Source organism: Lutra lutra, chromosome 7 (genome assembly GCF_902655055.1).
Source record: "Lutra lutra chromosome 7, mLutLut1.2, whole genome shotgun sequence".
Taxonomy (NCBI): Eukaryota; Metazoa; Chordata; class Mammalia; order Carnivora; family Mustelidae; genus Lutra; species Lutra lutra.
Window position 1 is genome coordinate 20,921,178 of NC_062284.1, and position 12,749 is coordinate 20,933,926.

The 12,749-nt window shown below is 43.6% G+C and overlaps 1 protein-coding gene across 3 annotated transcripts in view; it reads right to left on the reverse strand.

Moving 5' to 3' along the window:
• Positions 1-12,749, reverse strand: part of MTMR10 (myotubularin related protein 10) — a 52,955-nt gene that overhangs the window by 4,110 nt on the left and 36,096 nt on the right. For all 3 annotated transcript variants that reach the window (XM_047737533.1, XM_047737534.1, XM_047737535.1), the window contains 6 exons: positions 12,585-12,673; positions 9,936-10,066; positions 8,628-8,697; positions 7,527-7,597; positions 4,878-5,047; positions 3,651-3,821 (listed from right to left, as the gene is read on the reverse strand). In XM_047737533.1, the coding sequence (XP_047593489.1) occupies positions 3,651-3,821; positions 4,878-5,047; positions 7,527-7,597; positions 8,628-8,697; positions 9,936-10,066; positions 12,585-12,673 (702 nt within the window). The remainder of the gene's footprint in view (positions 1-3,650; positions 3,822-4,877; positions 5,048-7,526; positions 7,598-8,627; positions 8,698-9,935; positions 10,067-12,584; positions 12,674-12,749) is intronic.

Here is a 12,749-nt window from a genome sequence, read left to right on the forward strand (position 1 = left end):
ATGCTGTGTTTGCGAGCAGAGGGCCTTTTCTCCTGGAAGACCCCAAGGAAGCGGGGCCTCCGAGCAGTGAGCATGTGATTAGAAGTGAAATTTCACAGAGATGATACCACAGAGTCTGAAACATGTCGCGGTTACTTCTGCACTTGGAGCATTTTACTTTTTGAGCACACGATGGTACACTTACACATTTACTGGCAAATGGATGTGCAAGACAATCTTCAGATGGAAATCACTGGCGTCTATTTTACCCCATTTTTCTAAGTGGAGAGACACCCTGCACTTACCCAGTGACCTTTGAAATCCAAACCATAGCCCAGGAGCAGCGAGGAAGGAAGCCACCCTCCCACACTGTGCACAGTCCTGGTGTCTGGCCAAGACCATGAAGACCATGCACGGAGGCCGGACCACCTGCTCCCCGGGCTCACACGGCCCGGGGAGCCAGCGGCACTAGGATGCGGGCTGACAGCCCACTGCGTCTGCGTAGAGGAGGTGAGGAGCATCTCAAACCATGATCCTCATCTTGGCTGAGTGACAAAAGCAGGTTTATGCAGATTATTAGCTCTCTCTGGAGGAAATATCTCAAGATACCGATTCTCTGGATGGTAGGAGACGATGGATTCTTATTTTCTGTGTACCTTTCAGTATTCTCCAAAAAACCAGTTTCTTTGGAAATTAGAAAAAAAGGCAAAGACTAAGTGTCATCAGAAAAACACCGCTGAAGTGAGGAGGCCAGCTCCGTGCCACACGTGTGACCAGGTGTGACCCACGCCATGTCGACTCGGGGCCAGCCAGAAACAGGTAAGCTATCTAACAGCACAGGGCAGTTTACAACATTGTCTATTTCAAATGAGTAAAACTGAACCCATTAAGCACCAAATATATTTAGTTATTTGAGATTTCATCATATATGTGCATATAGAAATAATCAGTTTGTTTAAAAAAAAATACTATTGTTAAGAGTTGAAATCTAATAAAACATAAACCCCAACCTGTTTTAATGGCCTACTTAGGAAAATATATAGAAATCAGTCATTTTTTTTTAATGTGAAACTAAAAATATCTCCGAGGAAGATGAGATTTTCCACAAATAGTACCTGACCATGAGCATCTAAGGTGGCCTCAGAATGGAGAAAAGAAGGAAAAGTCTTTGTAGAAGGGACTGAGAACAGCAGTCATGCTAAAAATCAGGACCTCAAATCAATAGTCAGTTTCCCACCACAGTCAGTTTCCCAGGGAAGGCAGAGGCGGCACTGCTGGCCTGTAGTCTGGCTGTTAAGATCAAATCATGAATAATAAAGCACCTAGGGCAGGAGGGATCCGATGTTAGTGCTTGCCAGGAACAGCTTTTGAAAAAAGCCAAGTTAAAAAAATATAGCACTGGAGGACAGACCAGGAAAAACAGATGATACACTTTAAAAAAATATTTAACTTTTATTCCTCCATAGAAATCTATTTGTTTTTTTTTTAAAGATTTATTTTTTATTTATTTGACAGAGAGAGAGAACAGAAGTAGGCAGAGAGGCAGGCAGAGAGAAAGAAAGAGAGGCGGAAGCAGGCTCCCTGCCCAGTAGAAAGCCTGATATGGGGCTCGATCCCAGGACCCTGAGATCATGACCCGAGCCGAAGGCAGAGGCTTAACCCACTGAGCCACTCAGGCGCCCCTAGAAATCTATTTGTAAACCTATGTCAGCACATCCAGAATCCAGCCAAGAAGCAGTGGGAGGAGTGACTGTCTCTAGGAGGCCAACCTGGGCTCCACAGAGCGCCCCCACCCTGCCACATACCCAAGGCACGGTGGTCACGGGGACTGCCAGGCTGACGTACTAGCATTTTACATCCAAGGTTTTACCATCTAACAAGGCTGTCTCATTTCCTAGCCTCATGTACATTTTGAAGGCTCACGTGTGTGTAGTGTGTGTGTGTGTGTGTGTGTGTGTGTGTGTGTACCAGTGTGCTTGCGGGACAGTGAAGGGAGAGGAGGGGAGAAGCACCAGGGCAGGCGAGCAGTGCCATGCACAGCACCACCACAGCCCAGCAAGGAAGACGGCCAGTGGACGAGAAACAAAAAGGAGCAACTTGGAGTCCATTAGTTTAGGAACAGAGTTCACCACACTTTAGGAGCCCAAGCCCACTGCTGGTCTCAGCATGGGACTGGGATAGGTTACATTCTTCTAGGGAAGCAGAGAATATATTTTATGAAAATCTCCTTCCCAACTCTCCATCCTAAAATAAATACCCTATGACAGTGCTAAGTTTCTCCAGCCCTGAGCCCCTGGAAAGCAGCACCACTGAGACATGGCTCACCTACTCTAAGCCCAGACCTGCTCCCTCACATCTCCTGTCTCTCGTAGTAAGCCTCCAGGTCTCCTCCTTTACTTTGGGGTGTTCCTCATTAATAAAGTTCTTCCTATTCATATTACAACAGCCTGAATAAAATCATCTCCTCAAATGTCCAGTGCACTTTGTCTTTCATATCCACATCTAGAACGATTCATTTCTTTAGAAAACAGTACAGCATAATGCTTCACAGTTTACAAAATGTTTTCAATTCACAGGATGGGGCCAAAGGTAATACTGTTAGTCTGGTGAGTCCATTTTTTACAGATGAGGAAACCTGGGCTCACCATTCCCCCGGACATTGGGCGGGACTCACGTTAATCCAGGCTATGTCGCCTGGCCGAGGGCCTTACTGCCAAGGCTGAGGACCCTACCCCTCACCAAGACGGCAACCTCCTTCTTAGAAAGTCTTCCGAGAGGCCCACAAGAGCTGCCCTTTTTGTTTCTCTCAATGGTTATCACAGCATATACCAGCTGTTCCCACTGCTGGTTCAAATGTGGGTGAGCCAGAACCTATGGTTCCGGAAGGTTCTACCAGTGGCAATCAGAAGTTATTCTCAAGCTTGGCTTGAGACCCTCCTTAGTCACAATTCTTCCTCTAGGTCAATGAAATGTGACCAGAAACTGATAATCCTACCCCAATAGGACTGCTGTGTGGCAGGTGACACGGATTCTGAGATTACCTGGTAAGCCAGCACCCACTGAGAATCTCAGTCTAGCACCATGGGCCCCTTCATCTCTGACAGTCCTTCCCACACAACTCTTAAAGAAAATAATCTTGCTCTGTACAACTTTTATTCCAGGAAGTAAAAGTCCTCTAGCAGAACCTTTTTAATTATCGATCCAGACAGCCCAAATGTGAAAATATGAATATAAAAGTACAACATGTACAGTGGTTAAAGTAATTTACATTTTTAAAAACTGGTTTTTTAAAATTGTTACATATCACATTTTCTTTTTCTTTTTCTCTCTCTTTTATGTAAGCCCCATGCTTAACAAGGGTCTTGAACTCATGACCCTGAGATTAAGAGTCACATGTTCTACCGACTGAGCCAGCCAGGCGCCCCTAAAAACTGGTTTATTATGAACAATGTACATCAGAGAAAAACACCTAACATGCCCACTCATAAAAATGAAACAGGTTCCTAGATTTTTTATGTCTTTAAATAATTCATTCAGAAACTGCAGCTTAAAATGGTAGCTAAGACAGTTTTAATTGATGTATTTTCAGCATGCAGCTAACTGTACTTTAATTCTACCTCCATAAAGCTGTAAGACAAACCGAGCAGTTGCTATCACCACACATCACTTACCGTGCTTTGTTTCACACGCTGGTGAGGAGAGTTGAAGAGGAAGGTGCCGAAGAGGGAGATGCGGGTGCTGTCGTAGAGCACTGCTAAGTACGTCTCTGAGAACTCGAAGGCCGCCGGGTACTGTTCTAGCAGCTGCCACGTGGCATCCAAAAACAGCAAAAATAAGGGAGACTGGCAGACACAGAGAGAAAATGGGATCATTCAATGTTGGCCTTCAACTGTTCCCATTTATTTCCAAATTTATGGCTCACATTAAGGAAGAGATTACTAAGAACACCCCTCAGCCTAAAACACTAAGCTCCCAAGCTGAGCCAAGGCTACGCAGGCAGGTTAAACACAGCTTCTGTCAAAGCTCAGAAGTAGGTTCAACTGCCATAAACATCACAGCCCTTCCTTGCCGAAGATGGCAAAGTCAACAGACAGGTTGGCACTGTATGAATGGGGGACATTAAAAGATGTGATGAAGCCTGCCCTGGAAATAATTCTTTAGAACACTGAAAAAAAGAAAAAAATAATCCCAAAGCAAAAAGCGACTTCTGTATTCGCTTCTGGTGGACTGTGCAGGCTCAGCATCCAGAAAACTTGGCAGAGTTTCAGGATGCGGTTGGCGTCAGTCTCTCGGTCATATGGTGGGTCGCCAAGTCCAGCAGCTGAAGACGGCCATTGTATCTCGGAGTCCCGGCAACTTAAAAGTGAAGCAGTCATTGCTGGGATTTCCTCAGAAGGTGGTGGTGAAACTGAGAGCCCGCGAGTCAGGCTGCGCTCCCCACAACAAGCACGTCCATGAGAGGAGTGAGGAGCCATTCACAATGCCCACAGCCCTCACAAAGATGACCCTCTCCAACTTTCCATTCTCCACACATGGGCCCCATTTTAAGAAAATGTGATATTCCAAAACTGATTTTTCAAAATACCTAACGTGCTCATTACCTGCTTTGCAGAAGAGATAATACAGCATTTTTTCAAGTACTTTTCAACTTGGGAGAAATGCAACAATTTTTTTTTTTGAATTTCACTTCTACAGTTATAGTCATCTTTTTAAGTGCATCAATTTGGATGCTAATCCATCACTAGCCTTAGACTAAAGAAGCTAAGAGGTACCAGATGCAACATTTAAAAAAGGCTCCTCGTCTCTATACAGACAGAATACCCCTTCACAGGATGACGTGAATTTTATCTTGTATACACTTAAAGACTCCCTCCCAGGGAGCATTATGATTCTGTTACCTCTTTCTCAGATCTCTTTAAGTGGTTGCATCTGTCTAGGAACTGATATCCGGCCATGACCCACTCCTTCTGGATCAGACTCTGGAATCCTGCGATTGTCCTAAAATGGGGATCCAGCATCACTTGAACAAGAGAAGCTACAATACAGCTCAAGTCTCTTCCCTCTTCCTCTGCCAAGAAAATGGAAAGAAAATGAATACTACTTAGAAAAATGCTGAGAGAAGGGGAAGAAAGAATAAAGTGGATAATACATTACTCTCCGCCTAGGCTGCCTTCAAAATAACCCAAGTTAGGAAAGTTCACCGGATTCCAGCAACTCTAAAACATTACAGAGTTTCAGATCAATTAGTGTCTAATGGGAGATAGTCTTTTATACATGAATATTTTCCAGAAAACAGCACAGTCATCAAACTTTTTACATTTCAGTGATTTGTGGTGGAAATCTTGCATGAGTCTGTTCTACTTCTATTTCCTAAGAACATTAAATATACTCTTTCTACTGGCAACTCCACCTGGTGACTCAGAAGTGAATGAGGGGGACAGGACGGTCCACCATCACCTGAAAAGGTGGCAAACATTTTCCTCCCATCTTTTATAGCTTGCATCCATTTCAATAATGCCAGTAAATACCCTGATATCAAAGCCAGCCAAAGAACTCGGGGAAAAAAAGGTCTACCAGTATCCCTTGTAATTAGATTATAAAATCATTAACAAAATATGAGCAAGTCAAATTATCTCATGAATGCAAGAATCTATTCCAGGAATGCAAGGTTGGTTTAACATCCATCTAACAAAGTAACACTTCATATAAATAACATCAATGATAGAAATAACATAATCATCTCATTAGATGCATAAAAATTGTGTGTGATCAAAATTCAAAGTTCATTCTTGATAAAAACTCTCATCAAACGAGGAATACAGGTATACTTCAACCTCATAAGAGGAATCTATGAAAACCCACAACCAATGTCATTCTTTAAGGATGGTAACTCCTAGAATTGAGTGATTCCGCTTCTAAGCACCTACCCACAAGAAATAAACAAGTATATCCCCATGAAGACTTTTTTTTTTTATAATTTTTTTTAAAATTTTATTTATTTATTTGTCAGAGAGAGAGAGAGGGAGAGAGAGCAAGCACAGGCAGACAGAATGGCAGGCAGAGGGAGAAGCAGGCTCCCTGATGAGCAAGGAGCCCGATGTGGGACTCGATCCCAGGACGCTGGGATCACGACCTGAGCCGAAGGCAGCCGCTTAACCAACTGAGCCACCCAGGCGTCCCCCCCATGAAGACTTTTAAAGAAATGTTCACAGCAGCATAATTCATAACAGCCACAACATGGAAATAAACCCATGTCCATCAATAGCTAATATATAAATAAAATGTGGTACTGACAAAGGAACACTATTCAGAAATAAAAAGAAACATGCTACATGCTACATGAATGAACCTCGAAAACATGTGTTAAATGAAGGAAGCAAGAAGCAACAGATCACATACTGTATGACTGTTTCCATGACACATGCAGATAGAGCCAATCTACAGAAACAGAAAGCAGACTAATGGTTGTCTAGGGCTGGGACACAAGGAATATTTTTGGTGTGATAAAAAACTTCTAAAACTGGACTCTGAACTCTACAGTTACTCTGTATATTTACTAAAAAATATTGATTTCTACACTCAGAATGGGTGAATTTTACACTAAGTGAACAATAACCTATTTCAAAAACATGTTCTGCAAAATAAAAGTGTTAGTAAAATGTAGGCTCGGTATCTCTTCTAAGCCTTTTGTATTATAACAAGTGCTTCAAAACATGCGCTAAGTAGGATTTTGCAATAGGGTAAGAACACCCACAGGCTCAGAGGACAGATTACTGGGTTGCTGGGTTCTATATGCATTTGTGAATTAAATAACTCTGACTGCATCAGTTAAGGATTACTTGAAATAGTGTATCACTATTCTTTTCTCCCCCAAAAGGTTTTAAATATCTTTACTTTGCTCAAGTCAGTTAAATTTGACAGTTGGTAAAAATACTTTTATAAGCTTTAGTAGCACAGCATATTCATAAACTATGCAATGTGAATGTCATAAAATAAGGTAGCTCATGGTTTATGAAACTTCATCATTGGTAAGCTTAGAAATTCTTTTAGCTGTAAAGTTATTTCACATATAATTATCCTTTGCTTAACTGAAATATTTTTATATTGTACTGTACTGCTCCTAAACATCAGACAAACTTCACATTATTGGCTATTCAACTCAATTTTTTGATACCCAACTCTTTAGAGTCCAATCCAGCGTGAACCAAAGGCATTTAAACTGAAATATGTATGAATTCAAAACGTAAGATTAGAGAGAAAGGACGCTCTGCCAAGATTAACACTTTGTATGACTCCAGCGGGAGCTGTGACCCACACTTCTCATGCTACAGGAAGGAAGGTTTAACACAGGGCAGAAAAGTGGACTCCCTTCTATTCCTCTGTCTGCTGCCGCTGGACCACAGCTGTCCTCGACTGAGTTGCAGAAGCTGTAGTGTCTGGTGGCACTGTGGACAGTAAGAGATGGCTAGGAGTCATGTGACTGAATGGACTGCAGACAGTCACTGAGCTGCCTGGCATGGTGACCAGTGTCACTGGTAATGAATTACCTTGTAGGATGACAGAAAGATGCCGGCTTTCTAGAATATACACGAGTTCTGCTGAATGTTTAAGGAATGCCCTGGAAAGAGAAAGGGAAAAATACTGTCAAAAAATCAGATTTCCACTATAAATATTCCTTTAAAAATTTATGAAATCAAACACACCTAATCTTCTACTATACTGTATTCTCAATAACCTTTATGAATTTCATCAGTATTTATATGATTCTTCAACAGAGTATCTTTTGATTTTTTTAATCAGGGAAACTCATTAACCCTTTTATAAAAAGGGGATTGATTTACATGACATTCTTTTTTTTTCTTTTTTAAGATTTTTTTTATTTATTTGACAGAGAGGGAGAGATCACAAGTAGGCAGAGGGGCAGGCAGAGAGAGGGAAGCAGGCTTTCTGTTGAGCAGAAAGCCCAATGCGGGGCTCGATCCCAGGACCCTGAGATCACGACCTAAGCCAAAGGCAGAGGCTTAACCCACTGAGCCACCCAGGTGCCTCGATTTACATGACATTCTTGAATCACAAAACACAGAGATCAGTGGTTGCAGGGACAGGGGTGGGGATGCAACTCTGAAGGGGCAGCACAGAGGCCCTGTGGTGACAGAGCAGGTCTCTATCCTGACTGTGGCAGCTGCAGGGATCTGTATGTGCACAGACACACAGACCGCTGCACGCACGCACGGAAACACGTATAAATGGGTGAAATCTGAATAAGGCCTATACATTGTGCCACTTGGGTGTGGTTTTGTTTTGTTTTAAAGATTTTATTTATTTGACAGAGAGAGAGTGCACAAGCAGAGGGAGCAGCAGGAAGGAGAAGCAGGCTCCCTGCAGAGCAAGGAGCCTGATGCGGAACCCAATCCCAGAAGCTTGAGGTCATGACCTGAGCAGAAGGCAGACGCTTAACCGACTGAGCCACCCAGGCGCCCCGTGCCACTTGGTTTTGACACCATATTCTAGGTATGGAAGATGTTACCACTGGGGGAAGCTGGTGAGGAGTAAATGGAGCACTGCACTGTTTTTGTACCTCCTGTGAGTCTGTAATTATTTCAAAATAAAAAAAGTTAAGTTCAAAAAAAGAAAGTGGCTGTACAAACCTTACATATTCTAACCACCGAGTATTTTCCAGTGAAGACAACCATTTTTCTTCAGTTTCTTCAAAAGGCTCTGCAATAAATATGGCAGTTATACACACATACATGTTTAGGCATTTTAAAGAACTTTACGTGACCAGCATCAGAATTAAGTGATACACATCACAGTTTTTCATATTTAAAAGCTGGCTTTAAGAAAATATTATGCATTTTCATTTAACAATATAAACATTAAGAGACATGGTACAAGCCTATAAAAAACAAAACAAGGATTCCCTGGGCCTTGGTTTCCTTCATTCTGGCTTTCAGGGAAATTCTGGAGAGTCTCAGCACCTCTGCCTCCTAAGAGCCAATGGTTCTCACTTTCCTGGGGAGCCTCTGCTTGGAATCTGCAGCCCGCACTCACAGCTTCCTGCCGGCAAACCCTGTCCTCCCTGCCTCTCTCGGCCTCCCTTGCCGCCTGCACTGCCTCCCAGGACACGGTGTCTGTGACCATGGCAGGAACGAGGACACCTTCCCAGCAGGGCCTGCATGCCCTCCCCAGTCCTGCCCGGCCTGTCTCCAGGTGTCTCTCACCTCACAAACTCCAGGCTCTAGTCACAGTCCATCAGACAGCCAAAATTCATTCATCTCATTGTACTTTTTTAACACTCCCCCCACCCCGCCAGCTCTCCTTCCAGGCCAGTGCCCCCTCGCCGTTGCAGACCTGCCCCAGTGGCTGCCTCTCCTGGCTCCTAGGTAACAAGGGGCCCTCGCTGGGCACCCTTCAGGAAGGACTCACTTCACACCAAAGATGCTTCCGTGAGTCACCCCCTCCCCGGGACACACTGAAAGCGCGTGAGAAGCACCTGCTCAAACACAGGATTAGAACTCCGAGGCCACAGAGATTACAACACGGCTCTGTCTGAAATCCGTGTCAAGTTCCATATCTCACAATGTAACTGTCTGCATTAAAATCTCAGTATGTTTATCTGGAAGGTAGTTCACTGTTCTCCTTGGCACTTTTACCAAAGGATCCTACCATGACAGTTCACGCTTTGAAAGTGATTTCATTGGTTTATTTCTTTCCTCCAAAAACAAAAAGCAGTTTAAACACCTCATTTTCTAAGAGCTTCTGATATTGTCACATATAATGATTTGTAGATATTTCAATGAGCCTCAACTTAAATATGTCTATTTGTGTATTTTCAAGGAATATAACTTTTTCTGACACACCTCATGCAATGCTGTAACCCCCATTCATTATATACATACATACATATACGTATATATACACACACATACACACACACACACACACAATGAAATTACCATTAACGCATAGTTGCTTAAGTTTCACAAAAGCCGCCTGTATTTCTTGGATATTAGGCAAGGTCTTATCCAAATCTGATTTGTAAACATCACTTCTCTGTGGATGACTTTTAGTTACTGCGTTACAAATCCTAATAAAGACAAAATCCTTGAGTCATTCATTCATGCCACACATATTTTTTGAAGACCTATTATGAGCTAAGGCACTACTCTAAGGGCTGGAGACAGACGAATGACACTGGTGGGGCCTCTGCTCTCACAGGGCTTTTATGCTTGGTGATGCGAGGATAAATGAGCAAGTAACAGGCTGGCGTGAAGGCCATGGTGGCTTCACTGAATGAATATAGGCAAGTTCAGGTCACGTGGTTGGAAAGGCTTTTCTGTGAAAATGATACTGAAGCCAAAACCCAAATGACTACAAGCCATTTAAGATCTGTGGGTAAGTGCTCTAGGCAGAGGGACAGTAAGGGCAAAGGTCCTCTGGTGGACACAAGCTCGGCTGTGGAGAAACCTAGAGAAGGCCAGTAGGGCTGAGCTCATGAGTCTAAGGAAAAGGGGGTGGAGAGAGCTCAGACAACGAAGACAATCTGTCTTATTTATGAAGGGTGGGAGAGCTGGGAAAACAAAGGAATTAAAACAATTTGCAGCTTAATAAAGTTGAAAAATAAAAGTGCCACTGGCTGTAAGAATTTAGAAAGAACCCTGGCCCAGCAGTGCTGCAGGCTTCCCTCTAATAGCCACGCCCCTTCCTGAGCACTTAAGGAGCAGACATGGCAGTCAACGCTGGCCTCGGAGCATGACACAACAGAAGGTCATGTTCAACGTGACCAAGGTAAAAAGTCCATCAGAGATTACGTGAAGGCGGTCACCCTCCTTTCCAGAAACCTGAAGGGTCCTTTGAGGGTCACTTGTCAGCTATTTGCTTCAACAAACATGGCTTTCTTAGGTATGGCAGTGTGGAAAAAACCCTAACATCTGGCTGGCTGTACCAATAATAGTGCGTAATATACAATTTGAGGCTCTCTGAGCCAGTTTTCAAAGATCTGTTCCTTTGTTCCTCATCTATTTTGTAAGTATTGAGTAAGTATCTGATACAGCAGGTATTTCCTGAGTGCTGAATGTACGACGGTGTCCAAAACGTAGTCCCTTTAGCTCACAAGCTCACAGCCTCGTAGCAAAGACAGGCAGTAACCAAACTAACACACATATACAATTAAAAACCGAAGTAAGTGTTACGATGAAAACAGCCATGGAGAATGTGTAACTCGAGGCCTGATCTAATTTAGGAGGTGAGGGACAGCTTATTTTCAGGAGTGATGTCCGAACGGAGATATAAAGAATGAGTGAGCACTGAGCGGGTGGGGTAGAGATTGCTTGAGGATAAGCATGAAGAAAGACAGCCTGAAAAGGGAATAGCACCAGCGAACATCAGGTGGGAAAGCCCCGGCATAGCCCACGGGGCCAGGGCCCGGAGCAACAGCCCTGGTACCGGTGAGACACGGAAGGCAGGCATGAGGGCCCCTGACAACACACTGGGGGGTCGAACTGGAGTGGATACACATGCGTTTGTAAGATTTTGAGAAGAAGAGACAGAATTTGATGAACTGAATGTGGGGAAAGAAGGGGAAGAGAACATATCCAGGATGATTCCTGGGTTTCTGAGAACAGGCTGGGAGAGGGCATGGCGTCCGAGTTTGGACAGCATGAGTTTAAAGGGTCTTTAAGACTTCCACGGAAGAGGGGCACCTGGGTGGCTCAGTGTTAAAGCCTCTGCCTTCAGCTCGGGTCATGATCCCAGGGTCTTGGAATCGAGCCCCGCATCGGGGTCTCTGCCTAGCAGGGAGCTTGCTTCCTCCTCTCTGTCTGCCTCTCCGCCTGCTTGTGATCTCTGTCAAATAAATAAGATCTTAAAAAAAAAAAAAAAAAGAGAGACTTCCAGAGAAGATGTCACATTAGGGATATAAATTTTATGATCACTGAAGCCACAGCCACAGATGAACTTCTTGAAGAAGGAAATAGAGAATGGGAAGCAGTGGCCTCGGACAGCTTCTAGGTAGTCTGCAAAGAGCCAGGGCTGCAGAGGGCACAGAGTACCAGTGAGGAAGAGGGGCTGCAGGAGAGTGGGAAGGAGCAGAGCGCTTCAGGGACAGACAGAGCAGCAGTGATGGCCGCTGCCTGCTGAACGCCCACCACTTTAATGACAAGGAGCTCACCGGTAACTTCAGCAGCAGATGCCGAACTTGTTTGTGGTAGCTCATTAGAACACAATTCAAGCTACTGTGACTCTAAGACCTTAGACACACTCAACTAATAGAGGAGTCTGATTTATCCTGAAGTATCTCAACTGGAAACCACTGCACTTTGGAAGTATGTTAAAGGTGACACTGGTATAGCAAGACGTCAGCAACGTAAGATCCTCTGGTGTCTTACAAGCCAAAGGGTTAAATTACGTTTAGTATAAACTTCAATGTTAATTTTAATATATGTACATTTTTTTTTCAAAATGGTAATTCATGTACAGAATACATGCTGCTAACTAATTAATAAAACTATGCTGTTTTCCAATTATTTTCAAGTAATCAGGAGTTTACTGTACTCATTTAGGATAACTAAAAATGTCCCAAGTAACAACAGCCGTGTCTTGATTACCTCTGGTCAATTTTCCTCTGCTGTAGCACGTCTTTTATGAGGGCCATTCGCACAAGAGCACTGCCATTCGAGTGGCTCCAGCACCAGAGCTAGGAGAGAAGCAGAGCCTTTACGTAACTGGGCAGAAGAAAAAGACATCGGAGTGAATGAAATCCAACAGACATC